This window comes from Coenobita brevimanus, chromosome 96, assembly GCF_032717465.1.
Source record: "Coenobita brevimanus isolate Jiangsu-jjx chromosome 96, ASM3271746v2, whole genome shotgun sequence".
Lineage (NCBI taxonomy): Eukaryota > Metazoa > Arthropoda > Malacostraca > Decapoda > Coenobitidae > Coenobita > Coenobita brevimanus.
Window position 1 is genome coordinate 11680812 of NC_137049.1, and position 27587 is coordinate 11708398.

Consider the following 27587-nt stretch of genomic DNA (forward strand, 5'->3'; position numbering starts at 1 on the left):
GTGGAGGGGATGGAGAGTGAGAGACTAATGAAGAAAATGTATGTGAGTGAAGTGGAGGAGGAGAGTGGAAGAGGGAGGCCAAGGATGAGATGGGGGATGGACTGGAGAAGTATATGAGAGTGAGGGATGTGATCTGGGAGCAAGGCAGTGAAATGGCGGGGGACTGGGTGACATGGAGGTGATTTGTTTGTGGCCATCCCTTACAGGATTAAGGGACTGGAGAAGTATATGAGAGTGAGGGATGTGATCTGGGAGCAAGGCAGTGAAATGGCGGGCGACGGGGTGACATGGAGGTGATTTGTTTGTGGCCACCCCTTACAGGATTAAGGCGTCTGGCAATAGTTAGAAATAAGTATTCAGCATAAGTTGCATTCTTGCTTTCCCAAGGTGCTTTATTTCATTTTTTTTTTAAGCTGTAAAGATTAAGTATGGTCTTCATTAACCCCCTTAACACAAAATGCATTTCCAGTGTTGAATGAAGTCATCTTGGATTAGCAAGCATAAGGTACCTGATTTATGGAGTTGATTAACTTTTCCTACTCACATCTTTTTTAAGGTCTTCAATGGTTTTCTTGCGAACCCTATTAGCCATGTTGGTTTTATCAGGAACAGGGGCCATCTCCAAACAGTTGGTGAAGCCTGGAGGGGGCCGGTATACCCGCCAATATGCCCGCTCCTGAGAGTCCGTCACTGTCTTATCGTCCTTCTTCCGGTCCTTGGCCAGCTTTACCTGTGAAGCACACTGTCATTACAATATGAAAACAAACTGACAACTACTCAAGTAACTCCTGCTTAAATTTAACAGTTGGATACAGGGGAGACGTAAGAAGAAAAGGCATTCAGTATAAACTTACCATTCTAGATTAAGATGATATCCCACAAAGCACTGCAAACATCATTAAGGATGGGTGGGGGGATTTAACCATCTCACTCGCCACACCCAGCAGTCCAGCATCCTCCCTCAACCATAAATTCTGGGGCTAGATGCTCAAAACTCTTATATGTGGCATCACACTATCACAGCCATATCACGTTAACAAATGTCATAAGTGCCCACCTCATCAATATTCAAAACGTCTGCACTGCCATCTCCTGATGTCAAATGCAGAGGTGGAGTCCTACAATACCCACAGAGGATGTCATAGTGAAACACTACCCAGAAAAAGCAGATAATTTTAAAACCCTTGCACGCCATTATATACTCAGGATTAATATACTCATTACGTGGCAGTGAAGCGTTGAGCCAGAAAGAAGATATAATGGGCAAAGTTTGAGTCTCAATGACTTTTACTGGACAGTCTAAAGAATCTGGTATCCATGGTAGCTAAACAGATGAAAAGACAAGACAAGGATATCATAGGTGAGCAGTGTGGGAAGGAAAGGGTAGAGGTGGATAGTGCTGATATTAAGGATGCTTGGAGAGAACATTACAACCACTTGCTGAACATGGAGTTTGACTGGAAAGGAGATATCAGATCCAGTGTATGGTCCTTGGCCTTTGATCGATATTGGTACTATGGGCGAGGCAATCAACAAAATGCAGTTGGAGAAGGCAGTGGGCGTGTCTGGGTTGATTGCTGAGGTGATGAAGATATTCAGAGATTTAGTAGGTAAATCCTATATACATTAATGTGCTGTTCCAGATGACTGGTTGAAAATCGTGACTGTAAATGTGTACAAGAAGGGTGATGCCCTGGAAAGAGGAAATTATAAATGCATAAAGGTCTCCACCAGATAATGAGGGTAATGATGAATCCTGGAAGGTATAATATTGTAAAGAGTTAAAATTGATGAGATGCAGTTTATGTTTACGACAAGCAAAGGGGACAATGATGCAATATTCACTGTCCTACAGCTTCAGGAAAAATAAATGGGAAGAGAGTTGTACTTTGTTTTTAATGATTTGGAGGTTTCTTGACAGAGTGCCCAAGAAGGTGGTGAGGTGGGCATTGAGAAAACTTGGAACTGAAGAATAATTGGTTAGATCGATTATGGCAATGTACAAGTGTGCTTCACCCAGGAGAGAGTGAACAGAAGTGAGTCCAGTAATCCCTCTAGTATCCGACGTAACACAGCTAAATGCATGTCTTGGTAATGGCCCCATCCAGATAATGGACTTCTCCCCTGGCTCCCATTCGCACATAATCCAACTTTGAAAGCCCATGTAAAAAGCCACTACAGTACATCGTACAATGCTTCTTCCCATTGTTTAACACTACTCCGTCTGGTCAAGCAGACCTATAAATCACAGCCAAACAATTATAGTACCAAGGTAAAGCAGACCATCAACCGCAGACAAGCAATCATCACTGCAAGGCCATACCCTGCAGTGACATGAAAAAAAAAAAACATGAGAAAACCAGTTACACAAGAAAAATGCAATGGACACACAAAACATAATGGTAAAATAGAATAAAATCACGGTAAAATAGAATAAAATCATGTACAGTAGAGTAAGCTAAAATAAAATCAAAGTGAACACTTACGATTCCTCACTGGAAATCGTGCTGAATAACCCACTAGCTCCTTGACTCTGACCGTAGCACTGTGGCTGGCGAAGCTGTTGCACTGCATGGTACATCCTATGTGGTGTACTGGCCTACCCTGAAGAGTCTAAGTCAGAGTCAAGGAGAATCTTCAGCAGTCAGCCCAGGAGAGCGGCTGTGGGACATGGTGATAGACTGCCTACTTCAGGTGACTCAGAAGATAGCTGCAAACTCATGTCCAGGGGAGACACAGTGGTTGACAACATGCTAGGTTGAGGTTCCTTAGTTGAAAGTGTGGTTTCACGTTTTGATTGTGGCAGAGGTGGAGTGGGTGGGGGTCACAGGCATGAAAAAGGAGTCGTTGGACGGGCGATAGGAGCAACGATTCAGGCACTGGATGATATTCTGCTGACAAAATGTAGATCCTCCACAAGACAAAAAGGAATCATCTCTCTCTCACAGTCTGGGTGCTTGGTATATTCAGGAACCTGCTTGAGGAGTGCCTGGGATGTGCTCTGGCAGGGGATGGCAGGAGTACTACAGTTCTCCAGGTCATCCACGTCATCCTCTTCATCCTTGTCACTCTCTTCTGGCTGGTAGTAGCAACAGAAATGGTGATCTCGATGTCTGACATAAACTGAAGGCAGGGATCGTTCCCATCGTTGTCTAATAATTCCTGGACGTCATCTACATCCACAGCCTCACCTGCATTATGAAGGCGAGTATGGAAGTCATTCACGTCAAAGCCCAGAAAGTTGTGTCTGCTCTCGTGTCCCTGAAGGAGAAGAGACCAACCACTTTCGAGGGTTTTCTCAGAGACTTCCTTCCATGCACTAGCCCAGTTGTATGCAGCAAACTTGAGGTTGTAGCACCACCGGTTTTCCAGTGTCCTCTGCCATCACGTGTCCAGCCCCCGACTCTGTTTATCCTCATCCTCGAGAAAAACCATCACCTCATCGAGGAACCTCTGTCAGTAGAGTCTCTTCATGGCCTCGATCACACCATGGTCCAATGGTTGAATCATAGCAGTGGTTTTAGGTGGCAAAAACATGCACATAATGCAACTGTCATCTGCAACCAATTCCTTCCTGGAGGGATGTGTGGGGGCACTGTCCACGAGAAGAAGAGCCTATACCTGGTCACGGAGGATTCCAAGTTCCTTCGTTTGCTAACGGATGACCTCCTTGATGAAATGCCTGCAGAGCCAATCTGTGAGGATCTTGGAGGCAAACCAAGCCATCGCAGAATGCTACCACACAAGAGAAAGGACATCTATAAGCCCAGGAAGACAACTGAACTGTTTTGCACGACCAACAACAACAGGTTTCAGCTGATGCATCCAATCAGCATTAGTGCAGCACAACACAGATAACCATTGCTTAGGCAACTTGTGGCCAGGCACACATTCACCAGAGTGTTCACGGGCACTGAACGATTGTGGCCAGTTTCGTCAGCATTATAGACTTGACCAAGAGCGAGGCCCTCCCTCTCAATCAAGTTTAGCAAATTCTGGTGAAATTCCTCCACTCCCACCACAGTAGTGTCCAAAGATTTGCCATGGGTTTTACAACTTATTAAGGCCATGTTGAAGTATGAATCTGAACAACCAACCTTCGGATGCCTTGAAAGCTGGGACCTCATAGCCTTCCATTCGGTATTGTGTCATTTCCTCTCACCGAAGTCTGACGTGTACTGGGCGAGTTTGTCATGGGCTTTCCTGATATCATGTAAGGTTGAGCGGGCCAGGTCATACTTCAAGATGCAGGAAGTGGACCATCCTGCATCAGTCTTGCTCAGGATCTCATGCTTCTTCTCCAGAGTCATCACTACCCTCTCCTTTTTCCCTGTTGGAAGGGCCATCATCACACATCCTAGGAAGAGGCATGCAAGGAATAACAAGGCCTGAAGCAGGTAGGGAACCATTGCAAAAGCCACCTATGCCACCATAATAACTGTCTGGGGTGGAGCTGCCCACTACACAGTCTCCGTGTGGGAACTGAGAACTGAGACTGATTGAGGGGGTCTCTGGCAGAAGCTGGGTAAACTAACTAGCCAGCCATGGTGGCACCACCGGGCTATTCTCGCCTGTCCAGGTGGAAAGTTTTCGTGCAACCATGATTTCTGAATGGCAGCAAGCATTTTGTCCTGATATTATGAAAAAATGTACAAATAATTGTTTCAAACAGCCAGATCACAGTGTCTGGGTAATGGCTGTCTGGACAATTGAGAGATTACTGCATTTTCCATGAACATTGGTGTGCATTAGGGATCAGTGTAAGCCCCTTATTGTTTACTAACAGGTACCCGGCATTGCCCGGATAAATCGTCATGACTGTGAATACCAGCATTGCCTGGGACTCTGGATGGCCACTCCCCCTGTGGGAAATGATTCCCAGGGTTCCACTTTACCCAGTGAAACTACGTTCCTCCTTGTGCCCGTTTCCCCAGGGATATGTTTACCACAGATCTATTTTCCCACTACCCACCCACCCTGCCCATCTTACCAATCCATCCACCCATCTGACTTGTACATCCACTTCAAAATGTAGGCCATTGCAATACGCTATTTTTATTTTTCAAACAATTATTTTTATCTCATAAAAAAATTTATGTTATTGCTAACTATAGTAGTGGCTAACTGATGATATGATATAGGCTTTACTGTTTATGACCATTTGGCATGAAAATGGACAGACTGAAAGTATTTCACGCTTTAGTCCTGCATCCCCATCTTCTTGATGGCTTTTGTTAGGTGGGCACAGATGATGTTGTCCTGAGAATTATGGTTCTGTTTTATGTATAACCAAGCACTTAAAACTGGAATCAGGTCTTGGCTGTTCTGCCATTACATACAGTACTATGAATATTGTTATTGTATAAACACTTGAACACTTTTATAGACCAATGACATGTTACACCATCCTGTTTAAAAGATGTTACAACCATGAATATTATAAAATGCACACAAATACTAACACTTGTAAATACTGATTGCTGTTCACTGTAACATTGTGGGAGGAAATGCAAAGTTACGTCTCCCCATAACACCACTAAAAAGGCCCAATATCATAACAAAGTTTGGGCATTTCATAGCTTTCTTGGTATACTAATGTTTCTACCTGCTGACTGTTCAAGGACGAATTACCCTAGCACCATTCACTTTAGCACACTGGAATGAGCTCTCATCACACAACGTGACATGCCCATTACTCTGGTGCCCAAGGGTGATATCTGCTGGCAAATTCAAGATGAGCCTTGTGCATTTTTCCTGGCATCATGGCAGCCCACCAGTTCATCTTTCATGTTTTTAGATGATGTAAGAATGTAATGTGATACATTTCCCAGGATATCAGAGTAGTTTCTTTGTAACTCTGCTGCTGTCCTGCTCGGGGTCTTGAGTACTTACCGCCTCAGAAGATTTCTGTGACCTTAGAAGTCTTGTATAGTCAACCAGAACATGGATTTATTGGCTGAAAATGGACAATTGGCAGGTCACTTAGTGCAGCTTTTAGTCTGCAGCATTGCACTTACAGTCTGGCAGCTTCTTTAACAGGAAACTTTTTGTCTTGTAAAGTGGGAACTCTGGCCTTTTCCTTACATGAAATGCTCTTCTTAGGCATCTTGAACAAGGACTGGGAAAAATTGGGAGGTCCATCCCTCCCCACACACACAATTACAAACCAGGTGGACAGGACTAGAAACAATGTACATAAACCATCCTGTGTTGGAAGCTCCGAGAGCACTGAAAGCTTGTGGCAGGCAGCGTGACAGTGGAACAAGGCAAGTCACCATGAACAGTCAAACATGAATTGGTGAATTTCATACATAGGAAAGTGCGAAACTTCATTCAAAACTTTGTCCCTATCCCTGAAGAATGAGAGTTGCAAAACTTTTTGAGGTGGGTGTAGCTATAATCAGTGTGTGGAACTGCAACTAATTAGCTCTGGGTTCGGGTTCAGTTCCTGTAACAGTATGTCGGTTCCAGAACTGGTTCTGGAACTGGTTCCTAAACAGGGGAAACTCAGCTAGGAATATACGATTAGGGGATATTTTGTACTACCAAATAATTTCTTGCTCAATAAATTAAGATAAAGTACAGTACCAGAAAGTTGAAACCACAAAAAAAAAAAAAAAAAAAAAAAAAGGAATTGAAATAGAAGCAGCAGCAGCAGTCCGGCTTAACCAGTGACTGGAGGGGAACTGGCTCAACCATATGATGTGTGGAGTCACGAGTGGACCGAGAAGATGAACAGGATGATTCACATTCACGTATGATACACGTCAAGGACCGGACAAGAAGAATAATATCATATGAGGTGCTGAGTTCATTACCAGGCTAAGCGCCAAAAGTACAAAACGCCAGAAAATGCAATTAAAGTCTGGCAACTTCAAAACTTTGATATCTCGGTAGTTGCTTGTGTTATTTTTTTTTTTTTTTAATGTAGCTTATGGTATTTTCTTTATTGCAATAACCTCTGTTTTGCTCTATCTGTCATTAATCATGATGATATCATGTGAAGAAGTAAAATTCTGCCCCCCACTGCTGGACTGATTGGCCAAGGAAATATTTTTATCTTACTAATAACTACAGAAATACATCATACGATGTCAATAATATATTGGCATAATGTCCCAGGAGTATCATACTGTGGATAAAATCAAAGTTCTGTGACATAATTATTATTATTTTCACAATAATAGCAGCTGAAAGGTCGGAAATTTTGTGCGTGTTTTTCTCGGAGTTTTTAACCTCCAGTAAACACGAACCACATCACAAACATCAAGAAAAACATAATGTATTATTATACTGCTGATAATAATATAAAAGTAAGACAGCATTCAATGTATGAGGACATTATTAGAAAACCCCTCTAGCCTGAATCATAAAAAAAATGAACCTGTAACCTGAATAAAAAAGAAAAAAAACACTGCCACAAGTACCAGTAACTTCACAAACACAATGGCAATAATAATAATAGTAATAATGGTTAAAAATATTATAATAATAATAATAATAATGAGAAAGCAGCAACTTGCTATGCACTACAGCTGCTGGTGGGAGTAGTGTCAGGTGTCAGCTTATTGGCTAGCTGCAGTGCAGCCCGACTATCTGATTGGCCAGCTTCAAGGGGGGTAAGGAAAGGGGCTGGGATATAGTCTGGTAATGCTCTCTTATTTGCTTCAACACCACAGCGAGTCGACATAAGGAACATAGGAAAGGCTGAACTCATAGGAAAAGCGACCATACAGCTGGCAGAATTCTGGACCCAGTTGCCCACCTTGAGCACTAGTGCGGAACCAAACTCGTTTTTTTGCTGCGTGGCGCGAGAGTGTAACACACATATCTACTTAACCAGGATTTTGACCCCTTTGTAGGTTGTTTCTTAGCATCTTTTTTACTTCCAACTTATAGAGGGATGGTTTAGCTACTTGTTGGTAGGTGTAGGTGCTTGGCAGCTATTTTGGCGCTTAGCCCGGTAATGAACTCAGCACCTCATATGTGTTCGACTCTGTCACTCTACCCATCCTTAATTCATTGTCAGCTGATTGGTGTGTGATAAGAGAGAGAGAGAGAGAGAGAGAGAGAGAGAGATTATACTGTACTAGTGTGTTCTTTCGAGTTGATGAAGAAATTTTTATTTATTTAACTTTTTATGGCTGCTCCTCAATAATGTAAAACAATAATGATTGCCGGAACCGGAACAGCCAAAAAACTACCGATTTCCGTTTCAGCTCCTCAAAAATATGCCGGTTCGGCGGTTCCGGGTTCAGGTTCGGGTTCAGTTCCACATCACTAGCTATTATAATATTGTTGTAGAAGTAACAAAAATGATAACTGACTACCATGCTTCTACCATGTTGAATTGATTACTTTTAATTAGTTCTAATCTTGGCTGTCAAGGGCACCACTTTTCCAACTGTAACGTACACATCTAAATTTGTTGTAAAGAGTTACCGTATACTTGTTGGAGCTGCTTAGAGATTTCTGTATGCATCTCCCTCGATTTCCACAGAGGGCAGACAGAAAGTCAAATTTTCTTTTTAATATTCTCGGTATATATGGATCATGGTACGTGAAGCTGTTTCATTTGACCATAATGGGGATGTAGTATGCTGATAACTCAGTGATGACAGCAGAGAATGAGTAGATCGTTGAAGAGAGATTTGGGAGGTGGAGAAATGGAATGGGGAAACCATTTTCTACGCTGGGTGGTAACCATATAACCAAATTTTGGCGCCTGGTGGTTTAGTGAGTAATTACGGCGCTCCAATCGGATTGAGCCGGTGAGGGTTTATATCCAAGGGATGGTTGGGGTTTACTGCTCACGTACGGTAATGCCACTCAGGGATGAGTGAGGCTGGTCACTGTCATCTTAAATATCAGGACCAACTTGCCTAGCCCCGAACTCCTACGCTCCTCATGGGGCAATGTACTGTAGGATTGGGTGATGAATGAATGAAATGAAATATATATAAATATATACCGGTATATACGGTATATATATTATATATATATATATATATATATATATATATATATATATATATATATATATATATATATATATATATATATATATATTCGTCCATAAATGTATATCTTCACATGTACACTTTGCCTGTGACTGGAATATCACTTCTTGAGTTTAATATGACAAATGTTGGTTGTAAACTGATATTTCAAAATTCACGTGGTGGATGGTTCAATCACGGACGCGCTACAAAGTCGGTGGACTGTCTCTCGATTGTCTAGCAACAGTCCAGCGAGAAAGTAGCAGAAATGTCTAGCGACCGTCTCGCAACAGTCTCTTGACAATCCAGAGACAAAGTTGCCTTGTCTCCAGTGTGTCTCTGGACTGTCGCCCGTCTGTATCTGGATTGTCTCGCAACAGTCGAGATACATAGTCGCTCGACTGTCTCTAGACTTTGTATCTAGGTGTGTACAAGGCTTTAGGCTGCAATGCATGTGGATAGTGAACTGAGTGATTTTTTTTGTCTGAATGTTGGATTGAAACAGGGATGTGTTATTTCTCCGTGGTTGTTCAGTCTGTATATGGATGGGGTTATGAGATACAAGGTTGAGCAGTGGATGTTGGAGCGGCCCTACAGAGAGAGGGCTGCGTTTGGAAACTTCATGTATTGTTTGCAGATGATATTGTATTGTGAAGACGAAGGGGAACTGCAAGGCTTGGTGAATGAGCTTGGGAGTGTGTGTAAGAAATGGAATATATAGGTGAATGTATGGAAGAGTAAAGTTGTGGTCTTCATGAGAAATTAAGTTACTGAATGTACAGTGAGGTTGGATGATGAGGAAATGGAAAATTATGAGTGCACTCAAGTACTTCAGTAGTGTGATGAGTAATGATGGAAGTTTGGAAGACGAAGTGCTTGAAAGGGTACAACAAGGAAGAAAGGTGGCTGGTTCTTTGAAAGCAGTGATAAGATATAGGGAAGTGACCATGGAAGTAAAATTGTCGCTGCATGGTAGTATTGTGATACCAACTCTAACATATGGAAGTGAAGCTTGGACCTTTTTGGAAGAACACAAGTCAAGAGTGAGAGCAGTGGAAATGAGTTATCTGAGAGGAACATATGGAGTTACATAGAGAGACAGACTGACAAATGAGGAAGTGAAGGAGAGTTGTGATGTGGTTGTGAATTTGACAGAAAGTGTTAGGAGAAATACATTACCGTGGCCTGGCCATGTGGAAAGGATGGAAAGAGAGAGACTAACGAGGAGAGTGTATGTGAGTGGAGGGGGAGGCCGAGGATGAGATGGGAGGATGGAGTGGAGAGGTATATGAGAGAGGGGGTGTGTGACCTGGGGGGAGGGCAGTGAAGCGGCGGGGGACAGAGCTACATGAAGGCAATGCTTGTGGCCACCCCATACGGGATTAATACGTCTGGCAATAGATAGGTAGATAAATAGCTAAAGAAGAGTTAACAAAGGCCAAAGAATGTGCTTGGAAGGAGTAGCATGACAAAAGGGAGAAAATTTGCTACACGGAATATCTAACCACAGCATATCTAAAAGCAGAGGAATGTAACAGGTGGCAGTGGGTAACGACAAAAACGATCATGTACTGACCGCAGAGGTTGACATACTCATAAGGAAGAGAAGGCAGAACTAGCTCTATAAATTAAAAATTAGGACGAGTTAGAAGAAATGAAAGCCATAAGTGGACCAGTGGAGAGGCTTTATGTTATGAAAGTGAAATGCATATTGACGAATGGGAATGCAGTTCGACCATCGTGAGTTGTGGCGGAACACTTAAAAAATCTAAACAGTAGCAGAGCTGAGTGGCTAACGGAAATTCCCAGTAATGTTGCCAAGAAGAAATTACCAAGTCTTAGACAAAGGCCGAATTTGTATCAGCTTACAAAATTTCAAAGAAAACAAACGTTTGAAATTTGGATTCAAAATTGAGATATAGGATAATAAAGAAAGTTTCGATTTTCAGTGGGAAAAGGAACAACTGACTCAATATTTGTAATCCGGCAACTGAGATACGGGATGCAAGAAAAGGGGAAGAAAATGTACCCAGATTAAGAAGAAGCATATGCCCGGTTACCAAAAGAAGTAGTTTACTGAACTTTGCAGAAGCTGTGCGTTAGGGCATATTATATTTTCCAGAGTCCGATATTCACGCTAATATGTATTCTTGCGTAAAATGTACTTCTAAGAAAGATATTATCTACCTCCTTCCAGTCAAATAACATTTTCATGATCAAAATTGATGATTTCTGCTCTGTGTTGAAACACTAAAGTATCCGTCTAAATTGGCAGAGTTCGTCTTCGTTGTGGAGGCTGTGAGAACGGTAATATCATCCCCTCCATTCTGACTGGTTGTCCAGTTCCGTAAATCTCATGAAATTTGCGGAATTGATCATCCAATCAGAAAAAAAAAACGGGTCTTTATGCCTCTCTCTGCCCCTACAACGGAGACGAACTTCGCCAACTTAGATGGATAAGTCAATATCCCAATGACAAGCTTCATCAGCTTAGGCGGGATAGGGTATATCACTGATATGAGTATGTTACGATTTAAGCAGGAGCAAGAATAGAATGGATCAGCTTATGGTGTGTTACTTGACAAGATGGGCAAATCCACCCCTAAAACCTGATTTTTCACAAGGTCAGAACTCTCTGATTTTGTAGGCCTGGGGAAGGAGTGTATTCCCAGGTAGGTGCGAAGTTAGAGAGCCGTCCTTTAAAGAGGGATACTTCTGCAGGAAAAAAAGCTTCTCAGTGATGACATCCTATGGTCTAAATACCCTCTGCGAGAGATGACTGACGACCTGGCTTCGCTTGTGATAGCTCAGTACAGGAAGTCACATGTAAAGTTCTCCGTGCCTTTGATGACAACTGACAGTTCACTCTAATATAAATTCTTGTCGAAGTGGAAGGAGATGAGAGACGGAGTTAATGTGAGAATTAAGTCTGCTACTAAAGAGAAGAGGATGGCTGATCTACATTATCTCTGTGAAGTGTGTGTTTGCAAGCTTCAGATCTTCTTGTGCAGCTCAGTGGAGAGTGGGTGCTCAGGATGCTCATTAAAGGCTCATGTGAATTGTAACTGTCCTTTGGGGGTGAAGATTCCTAAACTGGATCTTGAGTGGCTGTAATACCTGAGAGTAAAGGCTTCTGAAGCGTCAAGAATCCAGATGTCTTCTGTAGACTTAAAAGAAAGTAGGAGACATCAAAACAGTGAGGAGGAAGGAGGCTGAAGAATTTGCTGCAGTAAAGAGGAAGAAGAAAGAGAAGGCTACTAAAGAGGAACTTCTCATGGGTGACTTCAAGAAAGACGAAGAACCAGACTCGAAAAAAGCTACAAAAGAAACCTCTGGCAACACTGATTCTGCTGCAACTGCAATGGACATCCCCGCTGAAATACCTTCTGAAACTTAAATTTCTGCTCCATAGTACTACATCATGATTCAAGGTACAGCTTCAGCAGGTCTGAGGTACAAGGTTGTGAATGTCCCGGCAACTGCAGTTGCCAAAGGCTTCCTGAATGACCTAATCAAGGCTGGTCATCTATCTAAAAACAGGGCTTATTTGGCTATAGATGGCATGAAAGTCTGGAGGGCCACAGAGGAAGTAAGGACCTCATCAGTTGAATTACTCAACCAGAAGACAGATGAGAAGATCTTTGGTGTATTTTTTGGTGGTAAGCAGGATAGAAAGACTAAGGTGTTGAAATATGATGAAGTGACAAGGAGGCTTCATCCTTACACAGTGATCGAGGAACATTACACTGTGACATGGGAGGCCTCAAGGAAAGTACCTCTTTCACTTCACTCCCAAGAAACCTGAGGAAGGAGAAAAACCAGCTCATAAGCTCGCTCAGGGCCTTCATGAGTGACTTATGGTTCACGGCCCTGATGAGAGCCTTGTAATGATAGGAGGAGACTCTACTAATACCAACACAGGGTGGTCTGGCAGTGTCATAGCCCTAATGGAGAAGATGCTGGGTTGCAAGTCCCATTGGATAATCTTTCAGCTTCATAAGAACAAGCTTTCTCTGAGGGACTTTATTATCAAGGTGGATGGCCCTGTTACTCCCCGGTCAGGCTCCAGTAGACCTATTGGGAAACCCCTTGAGAAAGTGAATGAACTCGAGATTGGCTTCAGCTGATCACCAGTGGAAGGAACGGAAGAGATCACAGAGCTGCCAGAAAATATAATTAAATCTCTCTCCACAGACCAGCACAACTGGTACATTCTAATTAAAGCCATCAAGTCTGTAGTTCTCAGTCCACAGCTTGCTGGTCCCAAATGTGGACCTCTTAACCAGTCCAGGCGGCTCACTAATGCACAGGCCATCTTGATGTTTTGGACGAGGAAGCACAACCTGAGGGGCAGGTGTTGAGAAGGATCAAGGTCCTCGTAAAGTTTTGTCTTGACTTCTACTTCAAAATGTTCAACGACATCAGAGTGAAGCATCATCTCAAGTTTGGTACTGGGCATGTTGGTTCATGCCTAAGGCTGCTGAGGAATCAGACTCCCGAGGTCTGGAACATCTCTGATGTAGTGATAAGTGGAGCTTATGCACATCCCAAGAACATTCTGGCTTCATTCCTGTGAAGTGAAGATGAGCATCAGAGAGCTTTTGGTGTGAGGCAGATAGAGAAGATCAGAGGAGGAAGAGACTTTGGTGATACAATAGTGAGGCCCCATAAAAATCCACAAGTCAATCTGCAAATCACTTCACCTGAGTATCTAATCAACTGGGCGTCAGAGATGTATGAGCCTATCTTCACCTGCAAGATGGTCTTGACTGAGCTCAGCATCCTTAGGAAAACTCCCCTCAAATTGGACACTTTCTCTATTCACACTCAGTCCTGTCCGAAAGCTGTACAGGAAGTATCAACTGCTTCTTAAACTCGTGTACAGTCACGAGAGGAGAGACGGGTGGGTTAGGGCAAGGGCAGATAATGGAGAAATGCTACCAGTGTTTAGGTTGAAGTATGACATCCTTTAGAGTTTTTCGTAAGCTGCCGACGACTGGTAGCATTTCTTGATGGTTCACAATAGAGTAGCAGGGCACACAGAGAGTAGTAGAGAAGAACCGGTGAGCCAAGCCTGCTATTTTTATATAAGAAATGAAAAGAAATTAGTTTTATGTGAAACCCAAACATCTTCTCAACACTCAGAAGCAGTGAAACATCTAAGAAAACTAAGATGAAGTCAGAAATGCATCCGTTCAAAAAATTAAAGGAAAAACTGCTGCCTGGTGTAATTCAAATACCCTGAGGCCACGTGAGAAAGCTTCCAAATTAGAAACTCACGATTTTGACCATGAAAATGTAATTTTTTGAAAGGTTCTAGGATATAAACAAATCTTGAAATTAGATTTTACATAGGAATACATATTAGCCACTTCGATTTTGTCATATTTCAAATCTGAACCAAGGGTATGATATGCCCCAGTGATGCGTGCCGTAGAAGACAGCGACTGGTGTGTGCATCATTATGTCAGCAGGAAAGTGCGAATCCAGTTTGGAGAAACAGAGTAGTTCAGAATAAAACTGTGTACCTTCACTAAGGACCAGCTGTTACTCCGTTTTTGTTTGTAGTGGGAATGGGTATGCTTGAAGAGCAAATGAGGACCATGGTGTCACAGAACTTGATGTTTGATGCTATTATGTTAATGGCAGTATCATGAATGGTGCTGAATAAAAAGATTCAAGAGTGGAAAGCGGGTGTAGCAAGAGGGAGGCTGAAGGTGAATACAGATAACTCAGAAATGGTGGTATCGGAAAGAGATAGTAATACGGGTGAGAGTAGAAGACATCAGGAAGAAGGTGTAAGAACAGGTTGAACATCAGGTATATGGGCTCAGAGGCTGTGGTAGAAGGTGGATCACTGGCGGCGATCACACAAAGAATCCAATGATGGGAGATGAGTGGTGTTATATGTGATCAAAAGATGCTAAGAAAACTAAAATTCAAAATATAAAAGACTGTTATACGACCTGAATTGGTGTATGAGACAGAATGCTGCAGTGTGGGAAAGGGAGAGGAAGATATGGTAAGAGGAAAGAAGATGAGGAAGTGACAATGGATCCTGGGCGTGTCACAAAACAGACTGCGAAATAAGGAAATCAGGAGGTGGATGTGGCAGAAAAATGAGAGAGATGAGAACGAGGTCATCTGGCCATGTCGGGACAACGAGGAAGCGCCAAGATGGTGATAGAAATGAAAACTAGAGGAAGCAGGCAAGAGGCAAGCCAAGGAGGAAGTGGATAAATTGTTTAAGAGAGGATCTGGACATCGAGGGACTCGTGAAGGAGGATACTGCAGACAGAACGGGGTGAAAAGATTCGAGCACCTGGCCCCGGAACAGTCTGAGACTAAAGCTGGACAAAAGCAATGCAGAAGGACACTTAATATACGGAATTTATACACCATAACTATAAATATGATTTAAAACATATGCGAATATTCTTATCAAAGGGAGTTATCACTTAACTCACTCGGGCCAGGCTCCGCCTGCTACGTTCCGTGTTGGGCGGACATTTCAACATAAGTTTTACTTTTAAACCTAAGGACGTTGTTATCCAATAATTTAAAAGATTGTTACGACCGCATTTGAAAAAACAGTGCAGTGTGTAAGGCCACAACAAAATGATAGCTTGTGCAGTGTAGAGCAAATTAATGAATTTCTTTGATTTGGAACAAGTCATATGATGACAGATTAAACTTGATCTCTGCTTCTTATCTAAACATGGATTGAGAGGGAGTTTAATACATAGCTTCAAATTAGTCATAGGAACTGATAATGTAAAGACAAATCTCTCATAGACAAATCACTTATATTTGCCCCTTCTTATTATAATATAGCCTACCCACAGGTGAGAATAGCTTATAATTATAAGGACACAGAGCTGCCGTAGATGTTGGCGAATATTTCTTCACCGACGATGCTATCACTGAAAAGGAAAGACTATAAATAAAAGAAAAGAAAAAAGAAAGGCTGAAGAAAGCACATCCAAAAGCTTATTTCGGAATAGACTACTGCGAGCTATTAGTTACCTAAACACCACTGGACATCACTGACGAAAAGGGAACAATATGCTTTAACATTTTTTTTTTTAATACAGGCGATTATGACATGGACGAATTTTCTTGAGCTAAATTTTAAGTGCTTGATCTGTACTATTAGTTCTTATGTTACAAGATAACGCTCTTTGTTATCTGATACAAATATAATACTACATTATTGCGTTCTGCAAAGTTTCCTCCAGACATTTTAGTTGTGAGTTTCGTTACTTCCCCCAAGGAGGATATGCTTTTGCTGGCGTTGGTTTATCAGTTTGTCTTTTAACAGGATTACTAAAAAAGCTGTAAACAGATTTTGCTGAAATTCTTTGGAGGATTAGTGTATGTCCCAAGGAACAACCCATTGGATATTGGTGGTGATCCGGATCATCATCCAGATCCAGGAATTTTTTGTTTGTTTATCCACACGATATCTTCAGACGTTCTCAGTGAATTTCAATGAAATTTTGAAATTTTGTGGAAGGGTGGGCCATGGACCAAAAGAGAATATATTAAATTTTGTTTTGGATCCGAATCCAGATCCTGCAATGACATTGGCAGAGATATGCGCTCTCTCAGTTCTTTCTAGTTTTTATTTGTCTTCTTGTACGGCCGATTGTCAGAGGTTGAAAGAGATCATTATGTTTTGCAATCCTGCTCTTAAGTTAATGTAATTAGAGACTATAATACTAGATATTAAGGCCAGATTACCTAGAAAGGAGAGGAAGATATGCGATTCTCTCTCTCTCTCTCTCTCTCTCTCTCTCTCTCTCTCTCTCTCACCTGCTCCTCCGCCTGCATGGTGATAAAGTCCCATCTATGCGCCAGAGCCTTCTTGAGCCGATTGTATGCATCCACCTCATAGTCCTCGAGCGCATGTTTCTGTTTGTTCCGTGACGCCCGCTTTGTCAGGTAGATGGCGTAGTCAGTCGTGTCGTCGCTGTGGGTCTGCGATGGCCAGTAGTAGGGCGTCTGTGGGCAATGATAAGAAAGTATTAGGAAAAATACTGGAGGGACAGTGAAGTAAAGGAGCGTCTCTGACCAACGAAAAGAGGAAGTTGATAGGAAAATAATAAATGAACAACAAGGCATCTGTGAATAGTAAAATGAAAGAAAAGTATTGAGAGGTCAAGGAGGTAATGGATGTCTGTGGGCAAGTAAAAATTTTTAAGGAAAAAATACTAATAAGAAAAAAAACTGAAAAAATACGGAAACGAGATCAAACTGGCAAATTGGCGGGCATCCTTGTCAGTGACAGTAAAAAATCTAAAAATAAATATTGGGGGACAACGAAATAAATGGACCTCTTTAAACATGGAAAAGGAGAAATGGATATGAATAACACTTTGAGAGCAACGACATCAACTGACGTCTCTACGCAACATAAAGCTGACAGGAAAATACCCGGTATTAAGTGAAAATGACAAGATTATTCCTAATACAGAGAGAGAGAGAGAGAGAGAGAGAGAGAGAGAGAGAGAGAGAGAATAATAAGGAGCTCTCAGAGTGCAACACCCGCCCCCACCAACTGGTCTAAGTGACGAACATACGAGTAAATATGTCGTTGTGACCTTGGCCTTTAACCAATTGTTCCCTACAGTATATCTAATTACTTAAATATGTCTCAGCCTTCAACTTTCCTTTAAGTTTGGTTAAAATCAGATCAGATCTGTGTGAATTGCACTTGCCCTGTGACACTGACATTTGACCTTTACCTGTGCCATTGGCCTTAGACTGCCTTAGACTGATTTCCTTAAAACAGAATCCCTTTATCGTTTCTTTACTCTGAACTCCTCTTCCAAGTCTGGTCTAAACCATTTTACCTTGACTTTTGATTTATTGCTCTCAAAACGATAGGTCAACCCCTTGGCTGATCCTCAACTCTCCTGTCAAGTTTGGTCCATATCAGATCAGAACTGTTTTAGTAATTTTATTCACCTTGTCCTGTGACCTGGACCCTTGACTTGATTGTTTTCAAATACAAACTTTGTTCTTTGCCATACCCACAACCCTTCCACTAGGTCTAGCCTAAATCAAGTAAAAACTGTTTGTGGTGCTTTTGCTGGGTTACACTTTGATCTGGCCCTGTGGCCTTACCGTTTCATCTGTTATTCTGGTAAATAATATGTCGACCTCTTGGCTGACCGCAAAGATTTCCGCCAAGTTTGGTTCAACTCAGTTATTTTCACACACACACACACACACACACACACACACACACACACACACACACACATTGTGCAGAGCATAACTCCAGTTTTCGCTTCAGTGTAATAAAATAAGTGTTACTGGGGGAACAATGAGAAGAAACTGATATTAAGTGAAGCAGCTATGTGTGTTTAATACTATTTTTTTTTTTTTTTAAATAACTGAAAAAAATAGACGAAGGAGAAACAAAGGAATAAAAATATATATAATCCATACACCAGATTACGGTTGTCCTCCATTCGTAAAAAATCTGTAACAGTTGTACTTAAACAGCTGTAGGTTGAAGTCTGGGGGAGGGGGAACCACTCTGGGGAAGCGAGTTCAAAAGAGATCAGTTTGAGGAGTAAAAGATTTCTGATAGGCAGAAGTTCTGCAATATGGCAGTGTGACAGTCGTCAGCACTACCAGATGCCCGTGCAGCGTGGGAGGCGTGGAGAGGTGGTACAATGGATGCAACTTCGTCAGAGCATTTGCCATAAAAGTATCTGTGAAATAATGTAAGAAAGACAACATTCCTTCTTATAGGGGAGGCAGTTCATTCATAATAGGGTTATTTATAATTCTAACAGCTTTATTTTGAATTTCGTCCAGTTGTTTTAGTGCAACATTTCCACTTTCATTCCACAAGGGTGAGCAATATTCCAGCTGTGACCTCACATGACTCTTGTAAATTATAGCTAACCGCTCGTCAGCAAAGAAGTTACGGATTCTGTACAATAATCCAAGTTTCTTTGAATAGGTTTAGCAAGTGATCTAACATGAGAGGTCCAGCTGAGGGTATTATTAAGTGAAACACCGAGAATTTCAATACTTCTAGAGATAGGAATATTAGTAGCATTGAAGGCAATATAAGAATCAGGCAGTATCTACCTGTTAGTAAAATGTATATATGGAAGCATGGCAAAAAGAGACTGATGAGAAAACGGATGTTGTTGTCTGATTTTAGTGTTGAAGAAACAACAACACGAGAAACAGATAAGAACATAAGAACTGAATTTCTTTGTTTAATATTGAGAGAGTAAAATGTCTATAAGAACAAAATCAATATATAAAGTATTTGAGTGTCTGTGGGAACAAAATGATTATCAGACTGGCAAGAAAATAAAGGACTTAGGTGTATATAATACTGAGGGAACAAGAAGGAAAATGATAATAAAAGAAGCGTTTATCGTTGAATGGTCTGTGACAGAAGAAATTGGTGAATATATATATATATATATATGGAGCCTCTGTGGTAGAGTGTGCATTTCTTACATGAGTGAGCCAGGGTTCGCACTCCGCCAGGGTACTAAACTTTGGGAGTGTTCACCGGGCCATGTACTGCATTGGCGGACACGAGGTACTGTGCTTGAACCAGTGTCGCTTACTATAAAAGTATGCTTGCACCCAGTCGGCTTGCGCGGGCCGATTACACTTGGTTCACAGACTACACATACATCCAAAGCCACTCCAACACTACAATTACACATACAAGCACTTCTCACCCTACATACAGTACAATCTCTACCAGACAGCCTAAGCAAGGCCCTCTATATGTGAAGGCCTGAGTTCAATGGCAGCAACTGGTGATGACGTCACAGGGGGAGTCCGTTAGTGGAAGTCGGAGGGGTGACCACTGTGTCTTCCAGCTCCCCTGTTTTTATGAGTTTATAAGCAATTTTTCATGGCTTGAGGTGTCTCCATATATACCAGGCAATACGTATGTGACTAGTGATCATGCTGAACAAGATTTTTGCCATTACTTTGTCAGTTTGTGCTGGGAGGTATAATTTTTAGTAAGGCGTCCCTGTCAGCTGGCAGGAATGGCGGGCTGAATGTAAACAACGATGGGCGGCTCGTTTCCAGCCGTGACGAACTTCTGTCTCTGGCCTCACTTGGTACGACAACCCTAAATGGAATTCCTGAGATGGTCAAACGTACTGTGTATTGAAGAAAATGAGGACGGCGTTGCAGGGTAAGAGTACGGTGCAGAAGGAGGGGTTCCAAACTTCCTCTTACCAATATGTGTCAGGCAATGTCCACTCAGTAAGGAATGAAGTGGATGAACTGGCGGCCCAGTGCAAATGGAATTATGCATCTTGAAAAACATCAGCTATCTGCTTAACGGAGACTTGGCTTGACACAGAGAATGACCAAGACTCTTCTTATCAATTAGATGGCTTTGAATTAATTAGAAGTGACAGATCAACATACCTGTAACTTGGAAAAAACGGTGGTGGTGGTGTTTGTGCTTATGTTAACAATCGATGGTGCAGGGATATAACTTGTGAACAAGGTCTGTAATGACAATATTGAATTTATGTCATTGTCTTTGAGGCCATTCTATCTTAATACTTGTATACATCCCACCTGGTGTTAATGTGATAACTGCTGAAGAACACCTGAATGATGACGTGTGCAAGATTCAATCTAGTTCTCCAGATGCAGTTAAAGTAATAACAGGAAATTTTAATGGCTCACATTTTGAGAACTGTATTCCTCATTACCAAAAATATACTCATATTGCTACAAGAGGTGAGAATATCTTGAATCACTGTTATGACATTAACAAGAGTGTCTAAAAAAACTCAAACCGTTAAGACTATCGGACCATGATATGTCTCTGTTAATTAACACTCATTTGTAAGCAAAAGCTAAAAACTTCCAAACCTGTAGTGAAATCTTTCCAGACATGGAGTGGAGATGCATGTGAAAGTGTAAAGCTCTTTGGGGCTGTTCAGATCATGCTGACTGGGGTGTGCTGTATGATGTAAATGCTAGTCCTGATCACAATGTTGATTTCCTAAATTCATACATTTGTTTCTGTGCTGGTATTGTGGTTCAGAGTAAAATAGTGAAATGTTACCCACATAAACCTTGGATTACAAATGAACTTAAACAATTGCTGAATGAGAAAAAAGTTGTGTTGTAGGCAACGATGGGACAAATTTAAAAACCTTACAGTAAAAAAATTGATATGATTGTCTAATGCAAAAAAAAAAAAAAAGTGCACAAAATTAAAAACCTATGTAGGTATGACACAAAGGCAGCTTGAAGCGGTCTTAGGAAAATCACTAGTTTTACAAAGAAAGCAGGCATGCCGGATGTACAGAATCCTGAATATTATGGTAATGACCTAAATAACTTCTGTTGTAGGTTTGACATCCATGACTTTTCCTTACACCAACACACCATCTCTGAATTCTTGAAAACAAAAAATGATGAGCAAATAGTTTTAATTCAGAATGACATCGTGGACAGCTTGAAGAGGGTGAAATGTAGTAAAGTGGCTGGACCTGATAAAATAAGTGCAAAGGCGGTTTCTTTCTGTAAGGAACAACTAGCTCCAATTCTGTGTGAAATATTCCAATGCTCTCTAAACGGGGCATACATACCGAGACTGGAAAATTTCTGAGATAGTTCCTGTTCCAAAAACCAGGACACCAAAATTCCATAATGATTATCAACCAGTGGCATTGACATGTAATATTATCAAATGTCTTGAACATGATTTCAACAAATTTTTGTATGAGCAGGTTAAATATAATATGGATACTTTACAGTTTGCTTAGACAGAAAAGGTGTATTGAAGATGCTACGCTATCACTCATTAATTTTGTTCTAAACTTTATAGAATATGTCAGCACCAGATCAGTTAAGTACTTTGCAATAATATGATTTGTTGTTTTTTCAAGAGCATTCAGCACCATACAGCCCCATCTTTTGATGAAGAAACTATTTTCATTGAATGTCAACTCTTATCTTGTGGATTCATGATTCCACATACCCCAGTACAAGTACTGTATGTGAAATTTATGGGTAAAAATTCAAAACAGTTGTAAACACAGGGGCCCCGCTAGGTTGTGTGCTATCACGACTTATGATTACTCTTATATGGTACAAGTGATTGTAGATGTGTACATAACTCCTGCAGGCTTTTAAAGTAGCCTACAGTATGCTGATGATACTGCGTTAGTTTCTTTTTGCAAGAACAGTTATCTTATTTGCAGACAGGAACTAGACTATTTTACTAAATGGTGCAAGGGCAAATTCTTGGAGCTCAGTGTCCGCAAAACTAAGGAAATGGTAGTTGATTTCAGCAAGGCACTAATAGCAGAGTAACCCTTGATAATTAGTAACTATACTTAAGTTGTTCACCGAGCCAAACGTAGTTAGCTTTCTGAAATACCTAAAAATAAGCTGGTGGCATCCCTACAAGTTCTAGGTGATACCAACTTTGACATAACTTACACTATAGAAGTTTTCATTTCTTTTTGTTCTTTGTTTCTTTCCTTTCTGATTGTCAGAGTAAACTAGATATGACTAGGCTGTTTCTGTTTTGTAAAGTTCTATGTTTCTCTTCACACAGTATTTGTACACCCATTGCTATCACTCCTTAGGATAAAAATGCTAAGCTTCAGTAGCATTATTAATTTCCTTTACAATGTCAGTGTAACCTAACCTACCGGGTAATGAAAAGTATCATACTTGCCAGAGATAAGTGCTGACAGAAAGAGTTATAAGATAGTAGTCAATAAATGTAAGATGAAGGAATGAGGTAAGTGCACGAGCAACAGTAGCAAGAGAGTGGCGGCGCGGCGCGGCGATCGGACCCACCCTGTGACGTCGCCAATCTCACACTCAGGCCTTCACATAGAGGCGGCCTTGGCCTAAGCCACTTGGTAGAGGTACATTGGCTGTATCGTCCCGACTTCAGTCAGGATAGAGTGGTCCTACAGTGGATACTCAAACGGCTGATGATGATGATGATATATATATATATATATATATATATATATATATATATATATATATATATATATATATATGTGTGTGTGTGTGTGTGTGTGTGTGTGTGTAGGAGTAGACTGTACCACCAGTCGAGCAAGGCAGTATTCCCGAGGTGGATGGAAAGCTGATGATAGGGAGTGCTCGAGCTCCTGTTTTATCAGCCCTCAGGACTAGTTCCTGACCATCCCCCTTTGCTGAACTTTTTCAGTGTCTCAGTTACACAGAGAGTAGGCCAGCAACCTCTCCAACACAAATTTCTCCATCTACAGCAAACTACATGCACAGTACACATTACACTTCCTTTTCCAAAATTCAAAAAAAAAAAAATTATGGCGTCTCATCACCCAGCCTCGGAGTCCCTAGAGGGTGGGGCCATAAATGCCCCCACCTTCCGCCCCTCTCCCGGTGACGGCTCGAGGTGCCTGGAGCGACTGTCTGACCCTCTTCTTCTTCATTTCTGCAAAATTCGCAGCCTTTCCTCTAACTTTCGCTCTGCTGAAGACCACCGCTCCTCCTCTAAACCTCACCTTTTCCTGACTGAGACTCAGCTGTCTGAGGCAACTGACAGCAAACCCTTTTCTGTATCCTCCTACTTTCTCTATACTCATTTCAAAGCCAAAGGTGGCTGTTGTGTATATATACGCTAACTTATCTTGCTCTTGCATTCCTGAACTCGATTCTTCTGAATTCTCTACACTCTGGCTTTGGCTTTCCTGTCATTCTCTAGCTAAATATATCTGTGCTGTTTACTTATCCCCTAATTCTACTGACTATCAAAAATTCTTCGACTATCTTCTATGATGGACACATTCTATCCATTTCTCCTTTCTCTAAAATCTCCATTCTAGGAGATTTCAATGTTCACCACCACCTTTGGCTCTCCTCTCCTTTCACTGATCCACCTGGTGAACAAGCCTACATCTTTTCTATCCTTAATGACCTAGAGCAGCTTGTGCAGCACCCTACCTGTATCCCTGACCGCCTTGGAGAGAGCTCCAACATACTTGACCTTCTTACAACTAATCCTTCTGCGTACACTGTTAATCTTTTCTCTCTGTTGGGCTCCTCTGATCACAACCTTATCACCTTAACCTGTCCTATCATTCCGGTACGGCCTGTGGACCCTCCAGGGAAACGTCGCCTGTGGCATTTTGGAGCCACAGATTAGGAGGCCCTCAGGCAGTACTTCTTTGATTTTCTCTAGAATGATTATTGCTTCCATGGCTGAGAGCCATCTGAGTGTGCCTTGCGCATTACGGAGGTTATTCTCTCGGGCATGGAAGCATACGTTCCTTTCTCATATTCTTTGATTAACACAAGAAAGCCTTGGTTTAATCACGCTTGTTTTAATGCTGTCTGCAACAAGGAGAGGGCCTACAAAAGGTATCGGAGCCAACCCACCCCTGAATCACATCAACTTTACGTTTCTGCCCAGAATCGTGCTAAGTCTGTTCTTCACTCTGATAAAAGTAATTTCATGCATACTAAATGCTCTCAATTCTCCAACTTCAATTCTTCCCGCTCCTTCTGGCACCTTGCCAAAAACCTTTCTAACAACTTTACCTCATCATCCTTCCCTCCTCTTTTCTACTCTGATGGTTCTGTAGCTATTTCTTCTACTGATAAAACAGATCTCTTTGCTGAGACTTTCTCCTCCAATTCCCCCTTCGACAATTCCGGTGCTGTTCCTCCATCACTTCCCGCCTCTGACTTCATCATGGCTGACATTAAAATTTCTTCAGGTGATGTATTTTCTGCCATCACAGGCCTCAATACTAACAGGGCATATGGGCCTGATGGAGTCCCTCCTGTTGTTCTCAAGAACTGTGCATCTGTGCTTACACCCAGCCTAGGCAAACTCTTTCGCCTTTGTCTGTCAACATGTACTACCTTTCCTTCTTGCTGGAAGTTAGTTCTCATTCAGCCAGTCCCAAAGAAGGGTGACCACTCCCAACCCTCCAACTATCGTCCAATTGCTTTAACGTCCTGTAATTCAAAAGTTTTTGAGTCAATTCTGAATAGAAAAATTTTAAGGCATCTTTCCTATCACAACCTTCTTTCTGATCATCAGTACGGGGTCCGTCAGGGACGCTTCACTGGCGATCTTCTCACCTACCATTCAGACTCCTGGTCATCCTCCTTTCGGGACTTTGGCGAAAGCTTTACCATTACACTTGACATCTCAAAGGCTTTCGATCGAGTCTGGCATAAATCTTTAATTTCCAAACTGCCCTCTTACGGTTTCTATCCTTCTATCTGTGCCTTCATCGCTAGCTTCCTTTCTGGTCGTTCTATAGCCGCTGTTGTAGACGGCCATCGTTCTTCTCCTAGATCAATCAACAGTGGTGTTCCTCAGGGCTCTGTCCTATCACCAACTCTCTTCCCTTTATTCATCAATGACCTTCTAAGCTGTACATCTAACCCTGTCCACCCATACGCTGATGACTCCACCCTTCATCTTTCCATTCGGTTCCTGCAACACCCATCTCAGCAGTTACTTCAACAAACAAGGGATGAGGCTAAGGCACACCTAATGTCTGACTTGGCATGTATCTCTGACTGGGGTAAAAGTAATCTTGTTGTTTTTAATGCATCTAAGACTCAGTTCTTACACCTATCAACCCATCAAAATCTTCCACAGGTATACCCACTAATGTTTAATAATATTCAGCTTAATCCTCCATCATCCTTGAACATGCTTGGGGTTTCATTTACTTGGGACTTATCTTGGAAAGATCATATTACATCTCTTATCAAATGTGCTTCCAAGAGATTGGGTGTGCTAAGCTGACTCCATTCTTTCTTTACCCCCGTACAATTGTTGACTCTCTACAGGGGATTTATCTGCCCCTGTGTGGAGTACAACTCTCATGTGTGGGGAGGCTCCCCACATACAGCTCTTCTCAATAGGGTGGAGTCAAAGTCTTTTCGTCTCATTAACTCTCCTCTTCTTACTGACTCTCTTCAACTTCTGTCTCTTCGTCGCACTGTTGCATCTTCATCTCTTTTTTTTATCGTACTTTAATGGTCACTGCTCCTCTGAACTGTCTGCATGCATTCCTCCACGTCTACGACGGGTGCGTAGCATCCGTCTAGCAGCAAACTCTAGACCCTTTTTTGTCCAACACTCTAATGCAAGAGTTAACCATTACTCCCAGTCCATTTATGCAACAGGTCAACTCTGGAACTGTCTCCCTCTGTCTGTATTTCCTGCTGCCTATGATCTCCAGTCTTTCAAACGCAGTGGGTCTAGGCATCTCGAAATGAATGGATCTTGAATTTGGCTCTCTCTTGTATTTTGTTTTTCTCTTGGAGGGAACTCTTATTGTGGGCTCATGGCCTTTGGTTCCTTCTTCCTCGCATAAATATATATATATATATATATATATATATATATATATATAAATATATATATACATATATATATATAAATATATATATATACATATATATATACTTTTTTTTTATGCGAGGAAGAAGGAACCAAAGGCCATGAGCCCGCAGTAACAGTTCCCTCCAAGAGAAAAACAAAATACAATATAGAGCCAAATTCAAGATCTGATCATTTTGAGATGCCTGGACACACTGCGTTTGAAAGACTGGAGATCATAGGCAGCAGGAAATACAGACAGAGGGAGACAGTTCCAGAGCTGACCTGTTGCATAAATGAAAGACTGGGAGTAACGGTTAACTCTTGCATTAGAGAGTTGGACAGAAAAAGGATGAGAGTTTGCTGCCAGACGGGTGCTACGCGCCCGTCGTAGAGGTGGAGGAATGCAAGCAGACAGTTCAGAGGAGCAGTGACCATTAAAGTAGCGATAGAAAAGAGATAAAGATGCAACAGTGCGGCGAAGAGACAGAGGTTGAAAGGAGTCAGTAAGAGGAGGAGAGTTAATGAGACGAAAATCCTTTGACTCCAACCTATTGAGAAGAGCTGTATGTGGGGAGCCTCCCCACACATGAGAGTTGTACTCCACACAGGGGCGGATAAAACCCCTGTATAGAGTCAACAATTGTGCAGGGGTAAAGAAAGAGCGGAGTCGGCTTAGCACACTCAACCTCTTGGATGCAGATTTTACAAGAGATGTAATATGATCTTTCCAAGATAAGTCCCGAGTAAATGAAACCCTAAGCATGTTCAAGGATGATGCAGGATTAAGCTGAATATTATTAAACATTAGTGGGTATACCTGTGGAAGATTTTGTCGGGTTGATAGGTGTAAGAACTGAGTCTTAAATGCATTAAAGACAACCATATTATTTTTACCCCAGTCAGAGATACGAGCCAAATCAGACATTAGGTGTGCCACAGCCTCATCCCTTGCTTGTTGAAGTAACTGTTGAGATGGGCATTGCGGGAACCGAATGGAAAGGTGAAAGGTGGAGTCGTCAGCGTATGAGTGGATAGGGTTAGATGTACAGCTTAGAAGATCATTGATGAATAAAAGGAAGAGAGTTGGTGATAGGACAGAGCCCTGAGGAACACCACTGTTGATAGATCTAGGAGAAGAACGATGGCCGTCTACAACAGCGGCTATAGAACGACCAGAAAGGAAGCTAGCGATGAAGGCACAGATA

General features: G+C 41.8%; 1 protein-coding gene across 8 annotated transcripts in view; it reads right to left on the reverse strand.

Moving 5' to 3' along the window:
- LOC145413381 (uncharacterized) overlaps positions 1 to 27587 on the reverse strand; it is a 1646837-nt gene that overhangs the window by 456164 nt on the left and 1163086 nt on the right. For all 8 annotated transcript variants that reach the window (XM_080283066.1, XM_080283067.1, XM_080283065.1 and 5 more), the window contains 2 exons: positions 16815 to 17003; positions 545 to 730 (listed from right to left, as the gene is read on the reverse strand). In XM_080283066.1, coding sequence (XP_080139192.1) covers positions 545 to 730; positions 16815 to 17003 — 375 coding nt within the window. The remainder of the gene's footprint in view (positions 1 to 544; positions 731 to 16814; positions 17004 to 27587) is intronic.